General features: G+C 38.1%; 1 protein-coding gene across 2 annotated transcripts in view; it reads right to left on the bottom strand.

Moving 5' to 3' along the window:
* Nucleotides 1-9,727, bottom strand: part of LOC126764441 (mitochondrial import inner membrane translocase subunit Tim17-B) — a 77,108-nt gene extending 67,381 nt beyond the window's left edge. Inside the window, exons 1-2 of one of the 2 annotated variants that reach the window (XR_007667983.1) lie at nucleotides 9,611-9,727; nucleotides 9,407-9,550 (exon numbers count right to left, since the gene is read on the bottom strand). Coding sequence is in view for 1 of the 2 variants with exons in the window: in XM_050482129.1 (XP_050338086.1) it covers nucleotides 9,407-9,550 (144 nt within the window). In the remaining variant the exon portion in view is untranslated. The remainder of the gene's footprint in view (nucleotides 1-9,406; nucleotides 9,551-9,610) is intronic. The other variant, XM_050482129.1, reaches the window with a different exon arrangement.
* Nucleotides 9,728-17,300: the final 7,573 nt, after the last annotated feature.

Genomic DNA, 17,300 nt, shown 5'->3' with positions numbered 1-17,300 from the left:
CTAAGTGCTCAAAATAATAAGTACATTGTTAATTATTTTCAGATTTTCATCAAATCGAGTGATTTATTTTAATGGTTTGCTCTTTAGGTTGTATAGCTCCATGTTTTAGACTCATTAAAAATTAAAAAAATGTATATATGGATAAAAAAAAGCATTGCAGGGCGGAGGAAAAGGACATCGTCTTAATCCTCATAAAAGAGGGCCAAAGTCTCTTCAAGGATAATATTAGCCGATATTGGTAGCATAATATCTTCCCGAATGGCCCGAAGAATACTATATCGAGCTAATTTACCTGCCCGGATAGCCAGAAAATACTATTATTGCAAAAAAAAAATTACAGATAAGATTACAATTCGCGAAAAAGCATGCAAATTGGTCCGGCCCAAGTGGTCAGAAAAAGTGGGCGCAATATCTTGTGGAACGACTAAACAAAAATTAATTTTTTCGGAAATGATGCCTGACGGAATGATCGTCGGTCGAAAGGTAACAAATTGCATTCACAGTCTACAAAAAAGACAGTTAAACACGATGGCGGCAACATAATAGTCTGGGGCTGCTTTTCGTGGTATGGTGTAGGGCCAATATATCGTATATCAGGCACCAGGAATAGGTTTCAATATAAAGATATCTGCCATATACTGAGGAACGTATGCCACTAATATGGAAATTTCAGCAGGATAATGATCCTAATCATACTTCGAAGTTGGTAAAAGATCGGTTCCAGGACAATGGTGTGAGTTCTCTTATATGACTATCTCCCGACTTGAATCCAATTGAAAACCTTTGGGGAAGCTAAAGCAACGGATTGGGATGCAATCGTTCCAAATTAAGGATCAGTTAGGGAGTTTTGTTGAAAAAACCTGGTATGAGATTCTAATTGACACGTGCCGCAAACGTTTCTCCAGTTTTCCAAAACGAATCTCAAAAGAAATTGAAAATAATGGCGGATATACTAGATACTGATGAAAGAAGTAAATAAAAGTCAAATACATAGAAGACAGAAAACTTAAACTAATATATTTTTTCATTCACAGATACCTGATGTACTTATTATTTTGTCCAGCCATTTTTTTAGTCTTTTTATTATTTGCTAGAAATTTAAGTTTCTATTTCAACTATTATTACAAATATCTTTATTTTTATTATTTAAGTCATATATGAAATGAAATATATTATTTCACTTTAAACACGAATAAAAGAAAATTTATTAGTCATTGAACGCTACACGGGCGTATGTACTTATTATTTTGACCATGTGTGGACCTCATGATGCGTGAAAAAAGTTGTTGTAAAATACAAAATTCTATGAAAAAAAATGTTCAAAAAACAGGCCAGATTACCTTACTGACCCCTTAAGAGACAACAGTTACGCTGGCTATACCATGTCGTCTGACTGGCGCGCTATTGTTAACTCGGCTATAACCGCGTGGCGGTGTTTACGTCAGTAAAGAAGAAAAAATAACGGTAACACTTGAATATTAGGAAGGATAAGTAGTGCATGGAATCAGGTGTAGATGAGTTTAATGCCAAAAACAAAAAAAACAAGCCTCCTAGCTACAATATACCCATGTAGTGATCTAGTCGGCACGATTACGATTCTCTTGGCGCCACGATGTGAAGCGCCTCAGACTTATAGTTTTTGACATATGTATTTGTATTTAAAGTCCAACAATGCATATAAGAAATTCAGACTCCTAGTTTGTTTGATTACATTCATGAAAAATACCAATGTTGACACATATTATATTGTGAAAAAATAATCAAGAATTTTTCTGTTAACTATATAAATAATTCCAAGGGATTTTGGTTCATTCGTATATATGGTAAATCACATATTATTTAATAATATATTATTTCTTTTTACACTGGCGTCCTTTGGCCGGGCTTCAAAAATAACCCTGATCGGTCCAACACCAGAGTGTTCGGCCGCGCTTCAAAAAGATAATTCTGGTCGATCCATCAGCGATATGTTCATAATTATTTTGTGTCGAATTTCTTTTCGTACTGGCGGCTTTCGTCTGCGTTTCAAAAATATAATCCTGGTCGCTTCAACACCGGGATGTTCACAGTTCTTTTGTGTCTAACTTCTTTCTGCACCGTCGAGCTTCGGCCGCGCTTCAAACGAAAACTCTGGTCGGCCCAACACCGGGATGTTCATAATTCTTTTGTGTCGAACTTTCTTCTGCACTGGAGGCCTTCGTCCGCGTTCAAAAAAAAAATAAAGATGATATACAACCAACTTTTTGATTATTTTTTCACGACACAAAATGTGGCAACATTGGTATTTATCATAAATGTAAACACAAAATTCTTTTGAAACTGTAGGTGCGCAGAATAGCTTTTAAAGTATATTTATTTTCTTAAAAAATACACAATAAATGCAAGTTTTAGATAATGTGTACAGTGTAATTAAAAATATATTCATTGAAAAATGTGTGCAATTTGAGCTAAACATATTTCACAGCGTGTATACATTTACAAATATGTATATACAATATATCTCGAAAACTATAAGTCTGAGGCGGGTATAGCTGCGTACATATTTTTGTTCCGAATGTCTTCTGCTATCCACCCGTACCATCAAAACGCGGTGCAAAAAATCGTACCCAACCCCAACATTACCAGAATTTACCCGATTTGTGTCTGAGCAAACGCTGTTATTTCGATGATCTAACCTTGTTTGAATAAGTAAATAATAAATGAATTTTGTTATCTTAAGAGCAAATTATAGCAACTGGGCTGCTCTATATCCTCCTCATCCGTGCTGGCATTGATTCCAACCCGGTCTGGATGGATTTTTATGCAAAAAGGCTTCACCCAAATTCCACTTCGGTAACTAATGAATTGGGTGGAGACATCTTAAATCCTCTTCAGACCTTAAAACACATAGTTATATGATCCCATGCTGCCAATTCACAATAGCGACATTAGCCCCTAAGGCTGTGAAATTGGCATCTTGTACTCACACTGCATCGCCACTCTACGCCGCAAGACTAGCAAAGCGACTACTGCTACTACGGCTCTTTAATTCTTGCTGGAATAATCAATGAATTCACCACAAATCTTCCAGCCGAAACAGCCTTACATCAGGACAATCACTCTGATCCGCACTTAAGAGATATGAATTTCGTGATTCGGTAACTGGTAGATCAGCATACCCGATAGGTAGAAATTCGAACGGGTAGTCCCACTACATAAATATGGGAATCTTGCTAATTTAGGAGAGGCGCTTCGTTCGATAAATTCCCTTTTCCAAGTAGCGAAGACACTTGAGGCCTTGCGTAAAGTGCGCGACAAAGCCACAGCATTTAGGGTCATAAACGCCTCGAGGTTTTAAAAGAAACCCTTGTACGGTTGGACTTGTCATTTGATACTCAATCAGACAACGCTATTTAAAGATATTGAACACTCCACGCTCAGTGCTGAATAGAAGTTTGCATATAAAGACCACAAAATAAGGTATGTAATTTAAATATTATATCATAATCAACATGGAAATTATAATATCCAATATTTTATACACTAAGTAGTTTTAAATCGTAATTAAAGTGTATTAAATTTACTTATTTACATAATAACAAAAAAGTTACTTATATGCAACCAAATATTCTATCAATGAACAAAAAATAAATAAGGTGGGAAAGATGAAACTGTTAATAAAAGAAAACAAATAGATAAGGTATTAAATCCTTTGCGAATGGTAGGCACTTTGCGTGGTGCAGGGGCTTAAGTCGCAAGGCAATCCCCAACCGGTGTGGGTGGTGTTGAATGGCACTACCCAGGCAGGATGTCGAGTGCCGCATGCGTGCGGCATCCAAGAGCTACCACCTCCTAATCCAGAGTGTTATGCGACTCCCGTGCTCATTGGATGATTTGCAGCCAGGAGGCAAATTCGGCTGTATTCTAACGGAGCCTTCCCAACACCGGGCCGATTTGGGAAGTAACGGTGGCCTTACCGCGTCATGGGGCTCTGGCACGGCGGACCTTTGAGTTCCCCTTAAAACACATAGACCCGATAACTCACCTCGTTGAGCTAAGGGTCGTACGAAAAAGATAGAAAACAAAAGCTTAAACAACACCGGAATTAGGCAAAGACCAGGCGAGAAGAACTCCTGAGCAAGCCGAAAGGTTGGCGGACAACAGTGCCTCCCCGGCCCCGAAGGTGCGTAAACCGCGTAATACCGCATCCGGCAACAAGAGAAGCAGCGGTTTTCGGAGAGGCGGACCAGTCATCATAAATCCAATCGAGAGAATTGGGAGCGTAAAGACGGCGCCTTCGGCAGCCAAACGCAAAAGTAACTAGATAACGCCACTGGAGCCACCAAACTCCAACGGGGCAACTATGTACAGGTAGTTGGAGGCCAACTCTCCGCACAGCGCAGATATGCGGATGCATTAAAAGGCATACGGATGGCTTTACTGCCTCTGAATTACCCGGCGGAGACTCTGGGAGCAGAGAAGCTTACTGCTCTGCAAGATCTCCTCATGGAAGAGGTGTACAGGGGATGTAAGGACCCGGTAGCCTTCCATGGGGTATACTTCAAGGGCGGGTTCATGCAGGTCGACGGCAAGGATGAAGCAACCGTCAACTGGCTGCGGGAGATCGCTCCTAAGCTAGTGGGCTGGGAAGGCCCCATTTGTGAAGAGAGGGGAGGATTTTCCGATCATGCACTATATGACGGTACTCCTCCTAAGGTGTGAGGGAAAACCCTACGAGTTTGCTCTGGGACTCGTCAGGAACCAAAATAGAGGGATCAATACCTCGGCTTGGCGAGTGGTCAGCAACAAAATGAAGGGTTCCGGATGGAGGTTGAACTTGTGTGTGGACGACGAGTCCTACAAATTCATTAGTAAGGAGGGCTTCCGTCTGAACTATCGGTTTAGCACGGTAGTTATGAGGCCCTACTAGCCGAAAAAGAGGGCGAGAAGATGCAGGTTGTCCGAACAGGTTGCAACTGCGGAAGCCACAGTGGAAGTCCTAGCGATGGAGCCGACCATGGAAGAGGGGGTGCTACCCTCTACGCAAGAGCTTCTTGAGGGACTTCAAGACCTAGATGGTAATGCCAGGGACGGTGCAGGTGAGGACCAGTTCCTCATTGAACCGATCCTATAGTACAGAGGAGAGGTGAGGGGCCTCAAATTGGACTGCAATAAGGTAATTTGGGATCTCTCCTGTGGGAGACCCCGAGCTTGTTTAGTAGTTAGGGGAAATATATAGCACCTGGTTGCTGTGCAGGTCAGAGACAAGGAAGGTGCGAACTTCGTCCTGGCAGCGGCCTATTTTCCAGAAGTAACGAACTCATGTCGGGGGTGGTATCACAGTGGAGGGTGTCGTCAGAACCTTCACTGTCAGACGACAGGATCTTGAGATTCTTGCTAGGGGTGGAGGTATTGCAAATCTCCCCCAAACGTATTCCCAAAAACACAAATTGGACCACATATCGGGATACGTTAGAGCGTAATCTAAAAGAGGATGGGAAGTTAGTCATAGGTACAACGGCCTTGGGACTGGAGAACAGGCTATCTGCTCTAAATGAGGCCATCACAAACGCGTATCACTGCAGCTGTCCCCTAAAGACCACCAAAGGACGCGACTGCCCCTGGTGGTCAAGGAAACTCTCGGAACTCAGATCAAAAGTACGTAAGCTTTTCAACAAAGCCAAGCGTACTGGGAACTGGGAGAAGTACAGAAGCAACCTAACTGCTTATAATGAGATTATGTTTGCAAAGCAGGAGAATTTTAGAAATTTCTGTAAAAACGTCCGTTCAATACCAGAAGCAGCTAGACTGCACAAAGCTCTGGCTAAGGGGAAGACTAACACAGATCTAACGATAAAGAAAGGAGATGGTACTTATACGACCAATGCAGAGGAGAGAGCTAAGGCACTTTTGCGAGCGCATTTCTCGGAGACAATTGAAGAGGACCAGTGTCTACCTGTCGTAGATCGTAAGCCGGCTCCTACCTGGCTTCAGAAACCTAACACTCGGAGGCAGAGAGTTAGAGATGACCAATATGGTCAAATACCTGGGTCTCACGCTGGATTCCACGTTACAATGGAAGCAGCATGTTGACCTGACCATCGTCAAAGCCACAAAGGCACTGATGGTGTGCAATCGGCTGGCTGATAAATCCTAGGGGTGTAAACAAAAGATTATCAAATGGTTATACACCATGGTAGTGCGACCCATTATCACTTATGGAGCGGTGGCTTGGGCTCCGAAAGCATTGCAGTCGTCGGAAGGACTAAAACTATCGAAGCTGCAAAGACACGCCCGCGTCTGTATGTCGGGAGTTATGCGCACGTTCATTCCCGGCTATACCTCTGTGACCTGGCACCCAAATAATGTGCACTTGGTGCACCTTTTATAGCAAAGCTGCTCCGTAGAGAGAGGCATTGGCAACAACTCTCAGGCATGCGCCATGCAAAGTAGCTAATAAATGGTTACAACCTCAGAAGGTTTAAATATGTAATCAATCTCCCAAGGAAAAAACTCAGGCTACTGGTCGCCTTCTACACTGGCCATTGCAAGCTCAAGAAGCACTTAATAAACATGGGCTTAGCTTCTTGTGCAAATTGCCGGTTCTGCGACTTTGAGCCTGAAACTCCAGAACACCTGCTAATGGACTGCACAGCAGTCTGTAGACGCAGGACTAAAGCCCTTGGATCCATGTTTCCAAATAAGGAACACATCGCCTCCATAGCACCTAGCTGTATATTAGAACTCATCAATTTACTGGGGCTAGTTGAGACGTTGTGAGTTCAGAGAGGACCCAATACACCCTAGGTCGCGGTGCAATTCTTATTTATTTATCTTATCTTAAGGTATTAAATAGAGCGTTCTATCCTCCATAGATTATTCCATTATTTTTATTTTTCGAACTACTTTCTGTATTCGGCTGGCAAATCGGGAAAACTTTAAAATACATAAATTACACATTTATCAAATGATTAAAAATTAATAAAAAATAGGATTATACCCCAAATACATAAATCATTGCCCCTTTTCTTGATACATCATGATTTTTTATCGGGCAGGCCGCCAACGCAAAAAGGAATTTTACTTAAAAAAAACCTGACACACTCCGGTGTTGGATCGGCCAGGGTTATTTTTTTTTTTAAGCGTGGCCGAAGAAGTGGGACCCGAATGGACTAATGTTTACCCTGGTGTGGGATCGGCCAGGGTTTTGAAAGCGCGGCCGAAAGCTGATAATGCACAAAGGAAATCTAAAAGTTATGTTAAATAGGGTATATCACCCTCTTTAAACTACATTTTCTATAACGGATATTGTTACAACTAAACAATGTACCGTTTCTTTTTCCCCGTTTTGTAATAATTTTCATATTCTTTTCATAATGTGTATTTTCAAAAATGAGTGCAAATTCATCAGGTAAGTAATATAAGTTTTAAATTGATAACAATATAACTTAAGGCATTTAAATGGATTGTGTCGGAGCATCAACCAGCCGAGGTGTCGTAAAGCGAACCAATGTGCTTAAAGCGTCGGAAGTGAAATCAATGTGGAATATTGTAAAAATAATCAAAACATTTGATAGTAACGAAAAATGCATTTCCTTTGCGGAAGAGCAAGGATTGATTTTAAAATCTAAAATGTGTCGTACGCATAAAGTGACAAAGACGCTGTCATTAAATAAAATTCCACTTTCGCAAGTATTTCATTTAATTTATGCGTATGCATCCCTTTGGTCGCATGCGGAAGTGAGGAAGAACAGTTTTATCAGGAAAACAGATTGGTATAATTACTGCCGCGAAGCCATAGTATTATGCCAGGTTGATCATCAGGTAGCGGTAGGTAAAATTGGTGGCCCTGGTACGAGTAAAACTGTTCAAATAGATGAGAGCAAATTTGGAAAGAGGAAATACAACAAAGGTAATAATAAAAAGATAATTTTTTTTTAAGGCTGTAGGTATGTCCCGGCAATGTGAGGTCTGCTGCTCATACCTTTAATAGAGAAGCACTTTGCAACAGGTAGTATTATATGGACTGATTGTTGGAAGGTATACGACTGTCGGTCCAGTCGCGGGTATGAGCACCGACGGGTTAATCACAGCGACCCCGATAATCCGTTCGTCACAGAGGACGGGACCCACACTCAACGCATCGAGTCCCAGTGGCGCGAAATTAAACGGTTTTCTAATAAAGACAATTATAATAATTGTGAAGATTTTTTCAATTTAATTTTTGATTATATTTGGAGGAAAAATATTGCAAATAATCATTATGATCCTTTTATTAAATTATTAGATGCAATTAAACATACTTATAAGCCTTAAAACTTTTTTTATTACGAGTACAATGGAAAATTTTTTTCAGATGGTATTTGTTTCCCGCGTTTGAGTTTTTTTATTCATTTTTATTCGTTTGATAAATGTGTATTTATGGCAACACTTATTATCTGTCAACACGGAATACTTTTGTTATTGTGCATGTAATGAAATTTGTGTAAAATATAAAATGCTTATTTTAAGCAAATATCTAAATAATTACTGAAAAATAAATATGTACATAGAAACATTGTAGTGAAGTGTAAGTGTATAAGGGCATAATATGAAAGAAATAATTACTAGAAATCGAGAAATTACACGATAAAATTTGCAAAATTTTCATTTTTAAATGCAAATATCTTGAAAACTATAAGTTTGCGGCGGCAATAATTATATATGTATGTATATTAATAATCTGCAGCATCAGCCCTATCCAACCATACCACTTTTAACCCTGAAATCGTGGGATGGTATACTAAAGATTCCCCTCGTCAATAATCGTGTGTGTCAATCCACAAAACCTTGAAAGGGAGTTGAACTACTTCAACAAAAACAATAGTCTTACGCAAGTATGTCATATATCGCTCATTTGCTGCAAGACCGGCATAAGTCAAAAAAATCGATTTGCCAGAAAACGCGTTAAAAGTTTTCAACTGACTCCAACCTTACACGGAAGACAGGAATCATATTCTCTTCTCAAGCGGAGCATATAAGAGGTATTCATATGAATTTTTCACTCAACATGAAGTATGATATAACGAACAATTCTGCATCCTTAACTCAAAAATCACGTTTTTTGAGTTATGACGACGTTGCAGCAAATGAGCGATATGTACATATACTTCAGCAGGTTAAAACCGTGCACAATCTTACTATCTTTATTATTAAAATATAAAGCCCCACATGGCAACTACTTGTTTATTATGCTATAATGTATGTATGTGTTTATTACTTCATCTTCAGCTATAGTGTATAATATTAACACCAATAGTGGTATCCCAATCAAAAATAAAATTGTTCGGCGTTGCCGAGAACATTCCATTTAGTTTCCCCTTAACAGAGTTGAAAATCACTAGAACAACCCGATAATGTACCAATAATAATTTCATAATTTATTTACCATGCGCTTATTGAATCCAGATGGAGCATTTCGAAAACCCTTTATTGCTTGAAATATGCCACCTCCTATGCAACCCATTGCGAAAGCTCCTCCACAATCATCAACAATTCTGAAGGGACATGGTTCTCTAGCATATTCCTCCATCTGGAAGAAATTTTTTGTTCAATTATTTACCACATTCATATGTTTCTCAACAATACTCACAATATATCATATGTATCAGTGACAACACTACTGGGAATCTAATCTACTATAAAATGAACCAATAAATAGCATTTCGACAGGCAATTTTAGATTGCTAAAAATATGTATTGCTAGCAATATGCTAAGCGAGACAGCACATTACTAACGGGGCATCTCGACAGGATAGAATTTATAGAATACTACCTGTATTGCCGTGCCTGTTGCCTGTGGAGACTCCACATTGCTCATTGCTTTCTAGATATAGAATACTAACTAGTTTGCCATATATCGTAAGCTATAAGCAGAGAACGTTTATAATAGAGAAGGTTCATGGCTCGAAGAATGTAAAAATATTTTTGGATAACTCGGTCGAGATGGAAGAGTTTCACCACTGCCAGCTCTGCAGCAGAAATTTTAACATTTTGCTTGAACAGAGTTGAGCGTGGAATAAAAATTATGCTCAAAACTATACATTGCTCTAACAGACGTATGTTCGCTCTTTTGCTTATATTTTTATACGTTTATATGCAAACATGTGTTTTCGTATGAATTCTTTTTCTTTTCTTTTCTTTTCTTTTCTTTTTTTTTCAGAGCAATATTCGTAGTTAAGTAAAAATAAAACCTATTTTTTAATTATTTTTTGTATTAGATATATTCATACTTACATATTTATATAACAATCTAGAAAACCTGGCGAACTCCGTTTCGTCACCAAATTGCATCGTTTTATGTAACATTTCGTTTGGTGATTAAAAGATAATTTTTTTTTTTTTTGTTTTATATGTGAAAAGGAAAAATTATATTTCAGCACATCCATCATAACCTTTAGATTTTGCTGAAATACTCTGGCGATCTTGCGGTTTTTGGCCCGGTTCCAACTCACGTTCAATTTCCATCCACTTCGGATTGCATGTTAACGTAATAAATAAATCCGGAGTTCCATAATTTCGCACGTACGTCATAGCGTCGTGAGCGTATTCGTGCATGTGGCGTGGGCTTCCGATATAAGATGATGGGAGAATCGTCATAAGTTCAATATTCTGAACATCACCATCTGAATGAATAGCATCACGCAAGTGTATATAGTCCTCAGAACGTAGCTTTGCCTGATTGAATCGGATGAACGCTAAACGTTCGGTCTCGACTTTGACATACATGTCGACAGCGAATTGCTGGAATAGCCGACGGCACTTCAGAATGACATTCTCCTCGTTTGTACGAATCATCATACGATATGCATAGTAATTCATTGTGCTTAGATTTTTATTCGTTGATACGCCTGAAAATGCAAAATTAAATGAATTGTTAATGGAAACCAATAATAGCAATAATAAGTGTGTGAATATTGTGCCTGTAATTGGATCGACCATCTTCAACGTGATGTCGTATCCTGCCCTTGCCAATAAATGATTAGATATTGTAACGCATCGTACGAACGATGTGTCTCGTTTACACGATGCATGATATTGCTTCTTCGCTGAACGACAATGTCTCGCGATTTAGTTGGATCGCCAACAATAATTACAGCAACATCATTAACGGTTGGTGCATTGAATTTCGCACATGTTCACCTGTTGGGGTACAATCCGCTCTTATGACAAATTTGTGCGTATCCGATAGCATTCGTTCCAATGCTGTTTTGAACATATTAACCACAGCATTATTAGTGTGAAAAAATGCTTGTAACTGTTCAATAATTCGTCTCTTTAACTGTTGTGTTCCCTGTACACCGCACATTCAGCTGATCCACCATTTACGGAATGAAATATATTTGCAGAAATTGATGCGGTTCATCTGGTCTTGGCACCATTGAACGATGCAAATGACATATTTGTCCTTGTATCTGTAATTGCAAACAATCATTTGTTGAAGAATACGGTATAACTTCTGATGGTGTGATGGTGTAGTGCGTGGTGTATATGTAGTTGTTATGTGTTGCAATTTATTTTGTTGGTGTGAGTGATCGCTAACCTTGCAAGTCGGCATGAATCCGTCTTCTCGAATGATATTAGCTCCAAACGAAGTCATGCGAAAGCAGTTATTGTATTCAAGGATGTGTTGAAGAAAATGGCTAGAATCGGGATCACTTCCATCAAACAATTGTTTCAGTGGCTGTGGTGGTGTAAGTAATGGATCCGGATGGTTTGACTTTTCCACTTGCGCAGCACCATCCAGCCGTTTCTCTTTTGAACTTCAACGCATTGCAATATCGGCATATAGTCGTCATTTGTCCAATATCTAAATTTTCATCATCACTGTAGTTCGCAGTGGGATCATATTGGAATGCCAAGCGATTGTATGATGCCAATGATCTTCGTGTCCTCACGCGTTGTCTCAATCGGGCATTTTCTCTTGTTTAATTTTGTCTTTCTTCGCTTAAGTTCTGTGAATAAACTTGTTGCTGGCTTGCATGTCTTGTGCGGCGGCCGATGTTCGCACGTCGTCCTTTATAGCGCCCAGACACGAGCACACATGTGCGTTCGATCTGTGTGAATTCGTTTGCCCATACACGACACACAAATCCATTTTGCGTTCGTTCTTCACAGAGTTTACATGTGCGACAGGCAAGCGGAACATTCCTTCGAATTTATTTCTAATGTAGCATTTTTATCTATTTCTTTGTATTTCGTTAATAAGTTATTCCAACTTTTATTTTTCTCAATTTTATTTTTATATTTATAACTTTTCGTTTGCCAAATTGCCAATTCATTTTTTATAAGATCAATAAATTCTGATACGAAATCTTTATTAAGGGCTTTAGAAGCTTCAAACAATCGATTTTTTTTTTTTTTTTGCTTAAATCTCTTTAAAAATTATCTAAGAATGTGTCCCAAAGTTATAGATGGGAATTCGAAATATTATCGAAGCTAGAAGGGAAATAGTGACCGAGCTTCTAGCAGATATACATACATATGTATGAGCGCTTGGGCAAAAAGCGAAAACTTTGAAGCGTGATTTTTCGGGTTTTCATTTTTACGATTATTCTTAATTGGCGAGCAGGATAGAAAAAAAACTAAACGACGTATGGAATTAGGGCAAAGTTTATTATCATTGGCATAAAATTATCTACTATTTAAACTAAAAAAAAATATTAAGAAAAGTCAAGTTTTAACATATTTTTAAACAGCATAAAGTAAAATTTTTTTGGTCAAAAGCCACTATTTATTAAATTTTTAAAAAATTTTACATTTTACACCTTTTTTTGGAATTTTCTTAGTTTAACTAGAAGATAAATTCATAAAAAATATGAATCTCTTTGAATTTTTTGTTTCCGATGGAAATTGCGACCTGCATCCTGCCCGCCGTCCGAAAAATGTGCATGCGATATGCATCGGGCAATTGCTTCTCAAAGGCAGAATGTCAAAGATTTCGTATCCAAAAAATTTGTGAAAGATGTTCAAATATATAACTATAAAGCCTAGAAATTTCGCTTGAATCAATTATTCTTTCCCTCCCAAAAAATTCGGTTTTTTGAAGCCTCGAAAGCAGGCTCTCCCCTTAACACTTGCCATTGTCCGCGATCTTCACTGTTCGGCGACACGAGAGAAATGAGATTTTGTGCGCAGACAACGCCATACACGATACACATGTTCGCACACCGATCGTAAAAAATCAAACATTTTCGCGAACATGGATCGGTACGCGAACAAGCCCATACACGATAAACCGCAAGCGCCAACATACCGATCGAACGCACTTGTGTGCTCGTGTATGGGCTCTATTAGGCATTTTGGACTATGGACAGATTGGTGAATTTAACCTCAAATGCACGATCCACATAATTTACACAGTTCAACCTACCTCCTTAATGAGAAATGCCTGCTGTAGAAATTAAATGAAAATTTTCACAATTTGATTTTTTCCAATTGAAGTGATAGGAAACCAATAACTTATTTTTTATTTTTTTCACAATTTCACAGTGAACACAATACCGGTTTGTCACATGAAATTAACTGTGCAGAGAACAATGAGTAGCTGGTAAACAATGTATCACGCACCGGCGCCATCTTCTTAAAATATTTGCTTAGTAAATGCAATGTATCAGAGATGGCGCTGTATGTAAAATAAAATTTACCCGCTTTTATGTTAAAAATTTTCCTGAATTTTCTTTGCTATAAACCTCACGGAGCTCGAGACCTTTATAACGAATGCAAAACCGAGGAAATTTGGTTCATTCGTTCTGGAGTTATAGCGTCAGGAAGGAAACCTCTACTTATTTTTATATATTAGAAGACTATCATAATATTATTTAAAAAATGAAAAATATTACAATAGTGATAAATGAACATTAATCGTATACTTTATCATTCAAAACTTACATACATATATTCACATGTGTCATGATCTGCGGAGAAAACGCGCTGCACATCTTCTTTTTCTGCCAACGGTATGAAAAGGAGAGGGCTGATCTACAGAAACTGACAACGGAAAGAGTGACACCGGATAACATCGCGCGATGCATGACTGAATCGAAAGAAGAAGTGTGAGAGAGTGGTGGCTATAGCTCTGAAAGAGCTAAGAAGGAAAGAGTGGCAAAGGAGAGAAATCAGAAGGATGAATGAGGAGTAGGTCAGAATGGCGTGAACGACGAGCCGAATGGCTAAGCTTGGCCTCACGATGTAATGCTTAACGGCGGTTCCGTGGGGCAAATAAACAAGCATAAACGATGGAGTTACGGGTTTAGTACGAAGGCGTATTGGTCTCCGCTTCAGCGGCCAATACGAATCGTGCATACCGTCCGGAGAAATGACGGTATCTTTCGAAGTTTCCCCCTCCAAAATCAAAAAAAAAAAAAAAAAAAATGTGTCATGATCATATGTTTTTATGTTCGCTTTCGCGAATTCAAATCATATTATCACTTATAAATAATAACATGTGCGAGTTAATTTTTACATAAAGTAAAAATGAGTCAAAAGAATATATTTTGAGCTGCACCGAAAAGTGTACTCTTTATTTATACTCTTAAGACTAACTTATTATATGGTTCTTACTTCTATTTATACTAACTAGTATGTTTACTTATTACTAGTTGATAGTTTGTTAAGATACAGATTATGTTATTTGTTTAGGTTTGTTTACATACATATACATATATTGCTTGCTTAGATACAATTGCTTTGTTTTAAGATAAGGTTGTGTGATATTCAAACTCAATGTTGTTTTGATATTTGTTTGTTTAGGATTGTTTGTTGGAGTGATAGTGCATTTCAATTGTTCCAACTCAAGGTTGTTTCTACAGTCTGTTTACTGAAACAAAAGGTTGTTTTGATGTTTGTTACTATTATAAGGAATACATTCCTTAACTCTCCCCTTTGTTAAAATAAAATGTTCTCATATCAAAACATCTAGGCTTAAAGTCGGCTTATAATAATTAATTATTTTATGTGTTTGATTAATTTTTTGTGTTTACTTTTTTATATTATATTACATATATAGTAAATGATTAGGTTTGCATGTTTCTTATGATGCTTTCTTTTCTCTTATAATTTAGTTTTTAATTAGCGTCAATTTTCTAAAATTCAACAATCATTTTCTTTTTTGGCTTGCCTTGTTTCCGGTGCCTTTTTTTTGGAATTATTGGCTGTGCTTGTGGAAATTTTCACTTTTCGTATGTGTTTGATTAATTTTTTATGTTTATAATTAATACCGTTATATATTATATATTTAATTATTTTTTCGTGTTTCATATGTTGTTTTCTTTTAGTTAATTTTAAATTAGCGTTAATTTTCTAGAATTCACCAACAATTTTCCTTTTTTGGCTTGCCTTGTTTTCGGTGCCTTTTTTTTGGAATTATTTTCTCTGTTATTCCGTCATTTAACAATTGCTGAATTTTTTCTTTGACAAAGTCGATCCACGTCCATTGGGACTGATGGAGGTTGTCGTTGTTGAAATTGATTCCAAAGATTTCTTCGTTGATATTTGTTTATTCTTACCCATGCTTTAATTTTGTATGTGGTGATGCTGGTGTCTCGTCTTGGTGAGAATGTGGTATTTTTCTTTTATCTTTTCCAGGATTCAACGTGGTCCGCTGTTTCAGGGTCTATTGCGAATCTTGGTGAAAGTATTATCCACTATTTCAGGACCTATACTTTTGTACCTTGTTCCACTTTTTCAGGAATTGTCGCTGTCCGCTGTTCCAGGGTCTGTTGTGAATTTTGCTGAATTCGCCGCTGTCCGTTTTTTTCAGGATCTGCTATTGATTCATTCTGGAAGTATTGTCCGCTGTTACAGGACTTATACTTATATCCATTGCCATTTGTTTCTGCACTTTTTTCAGGCATTCAGTCTGGAAGTCCTAGTTCCGGTGGAATTTTTTGATTTTTTCCTTTCGGAATAAAATCTGGCTTTTTGGGTAGCAAAGAAATTTGCCATTCCGGTTGAGCCCCCAGTTAATTTTTACATAAGTAAAAATGAGTCAAAAGAATATCATATAACAAAAAGAGTTTTATAAATACATAAACGCAGCACTGGCTACGAGGCCTTCAGCTGTCTTGTAATTATAACTAGGTGAAAAATTCTAATTGCTAAGGGTTAGTAAAGATGTAATTTGCTTAAATATATTTTAACAAATCGTTGGTTTTTAAAAATCTATATACAATCATCACGTTTTTTTCTGAAGGTTCACTTAGTAGTTTTATGAGATCAATGTTGCCAGAGTTGTGGGCTGTTGGGTGAAGCATCGGACAGAGTGTGAGTAAGTGTTTGATAGTAGCGGTGTCCTCGCAAAGGGGGCAAATGGATGGGCTTTTACCCGATAGTAAGTGGGCGTGTGTTATGATAGTGTGTCCAATCCTTAATCGAGTATATGTCTTCATTGCGCTAGTTGGAACTGCTGACGAGTAGATTATACGATTTCTGGCTGGGTTTATGACCGCGTAGTGATGTTTAAATGTTTTCCATTCGCTTGCGTTTTTTTGATGCCTTTTGTGCTTAATAAGGTTAAGAATGTCTTGCTTGGATGAGACGTAGTATGTTAAGGCAGGAGTCCTGGCTACATTTTTCGCAGCGAGGTCTGCAAAGTGGTTGCCTGTAATACCAGCATGGCCAGGGATCCACATTACTTGGATTTTCTGAGGGGTACCAATGACCGCGTCTCTGATAACTTCTATTATGGGATTGCGATTGGAAGGAGACGTTATTGCAGACATACACGATTTGCTGTCTGTACAGATGAGGAACTTTCCTTTAGTCTTTTTTGCGTAATTAACTGCATGAAGGATAGCAGATCCTTCAGCAGTAAATACAGAGGCCGTTGAGGGAAGAAGCCAATTGCAAATAATTTCTCCTGTGGCAGTGACAACTGCTAACGAAGTGGAATCGGTGGACTTGGAGCCATCCGTAAACAATAACTTCCAGCCATTATTTGTGTAATTAGATTCCAGTTCAGCAAAGGTTTGTTGAAAGACTTCGTTTGGTGTGTTTTGCTTGGACAAAAACATAAGCTTATTCTGTAGTATTTTATCATTGATCAGACAGGGAGGATGTCGAGTGGTGAATTTGCGTGTTGCGTTACGTGAAATATTATTTTCTGCAGCGAAACTTAAGCATCTCGAAATAGCCGATTGTATTCTTGGAATTTTTCTTTTTTTCGTGGCATGCGTGATAGTTGTATTAAGTAATGGGTTGGTGTTCTCAGCCGTTTTCGCAAGAATTTGAAGCGAAGAATCTATAATTTTATTTTGAATAGTTGGTAAACCAGATTCAGCCAT

The sequence above is a fragment of the Bactrocera neohumeralis genome, unplaced genomic scaffold (assembly GCF_024586455.1).
Source record: "Bactrocera neohumeralis isolate Rockhampton unplaced genomic scaffold, APGP_CSIRO_Bneo_wtdbg2-racon-allhic-juicebox.fasta_v2 cluster09, whole genome shotgun sequence".
Lineage (NCBI taxonomy): Eukaryota > Metazoa > Arthropoda > Insecta > Diptera > Tephritidae > Bactrocera > Bactrocera neohumeralis.
Note: the sequence above shows the minus strand (reverse complement) of the source record. Positions and strands in the feature narration are given on the sequence as shown.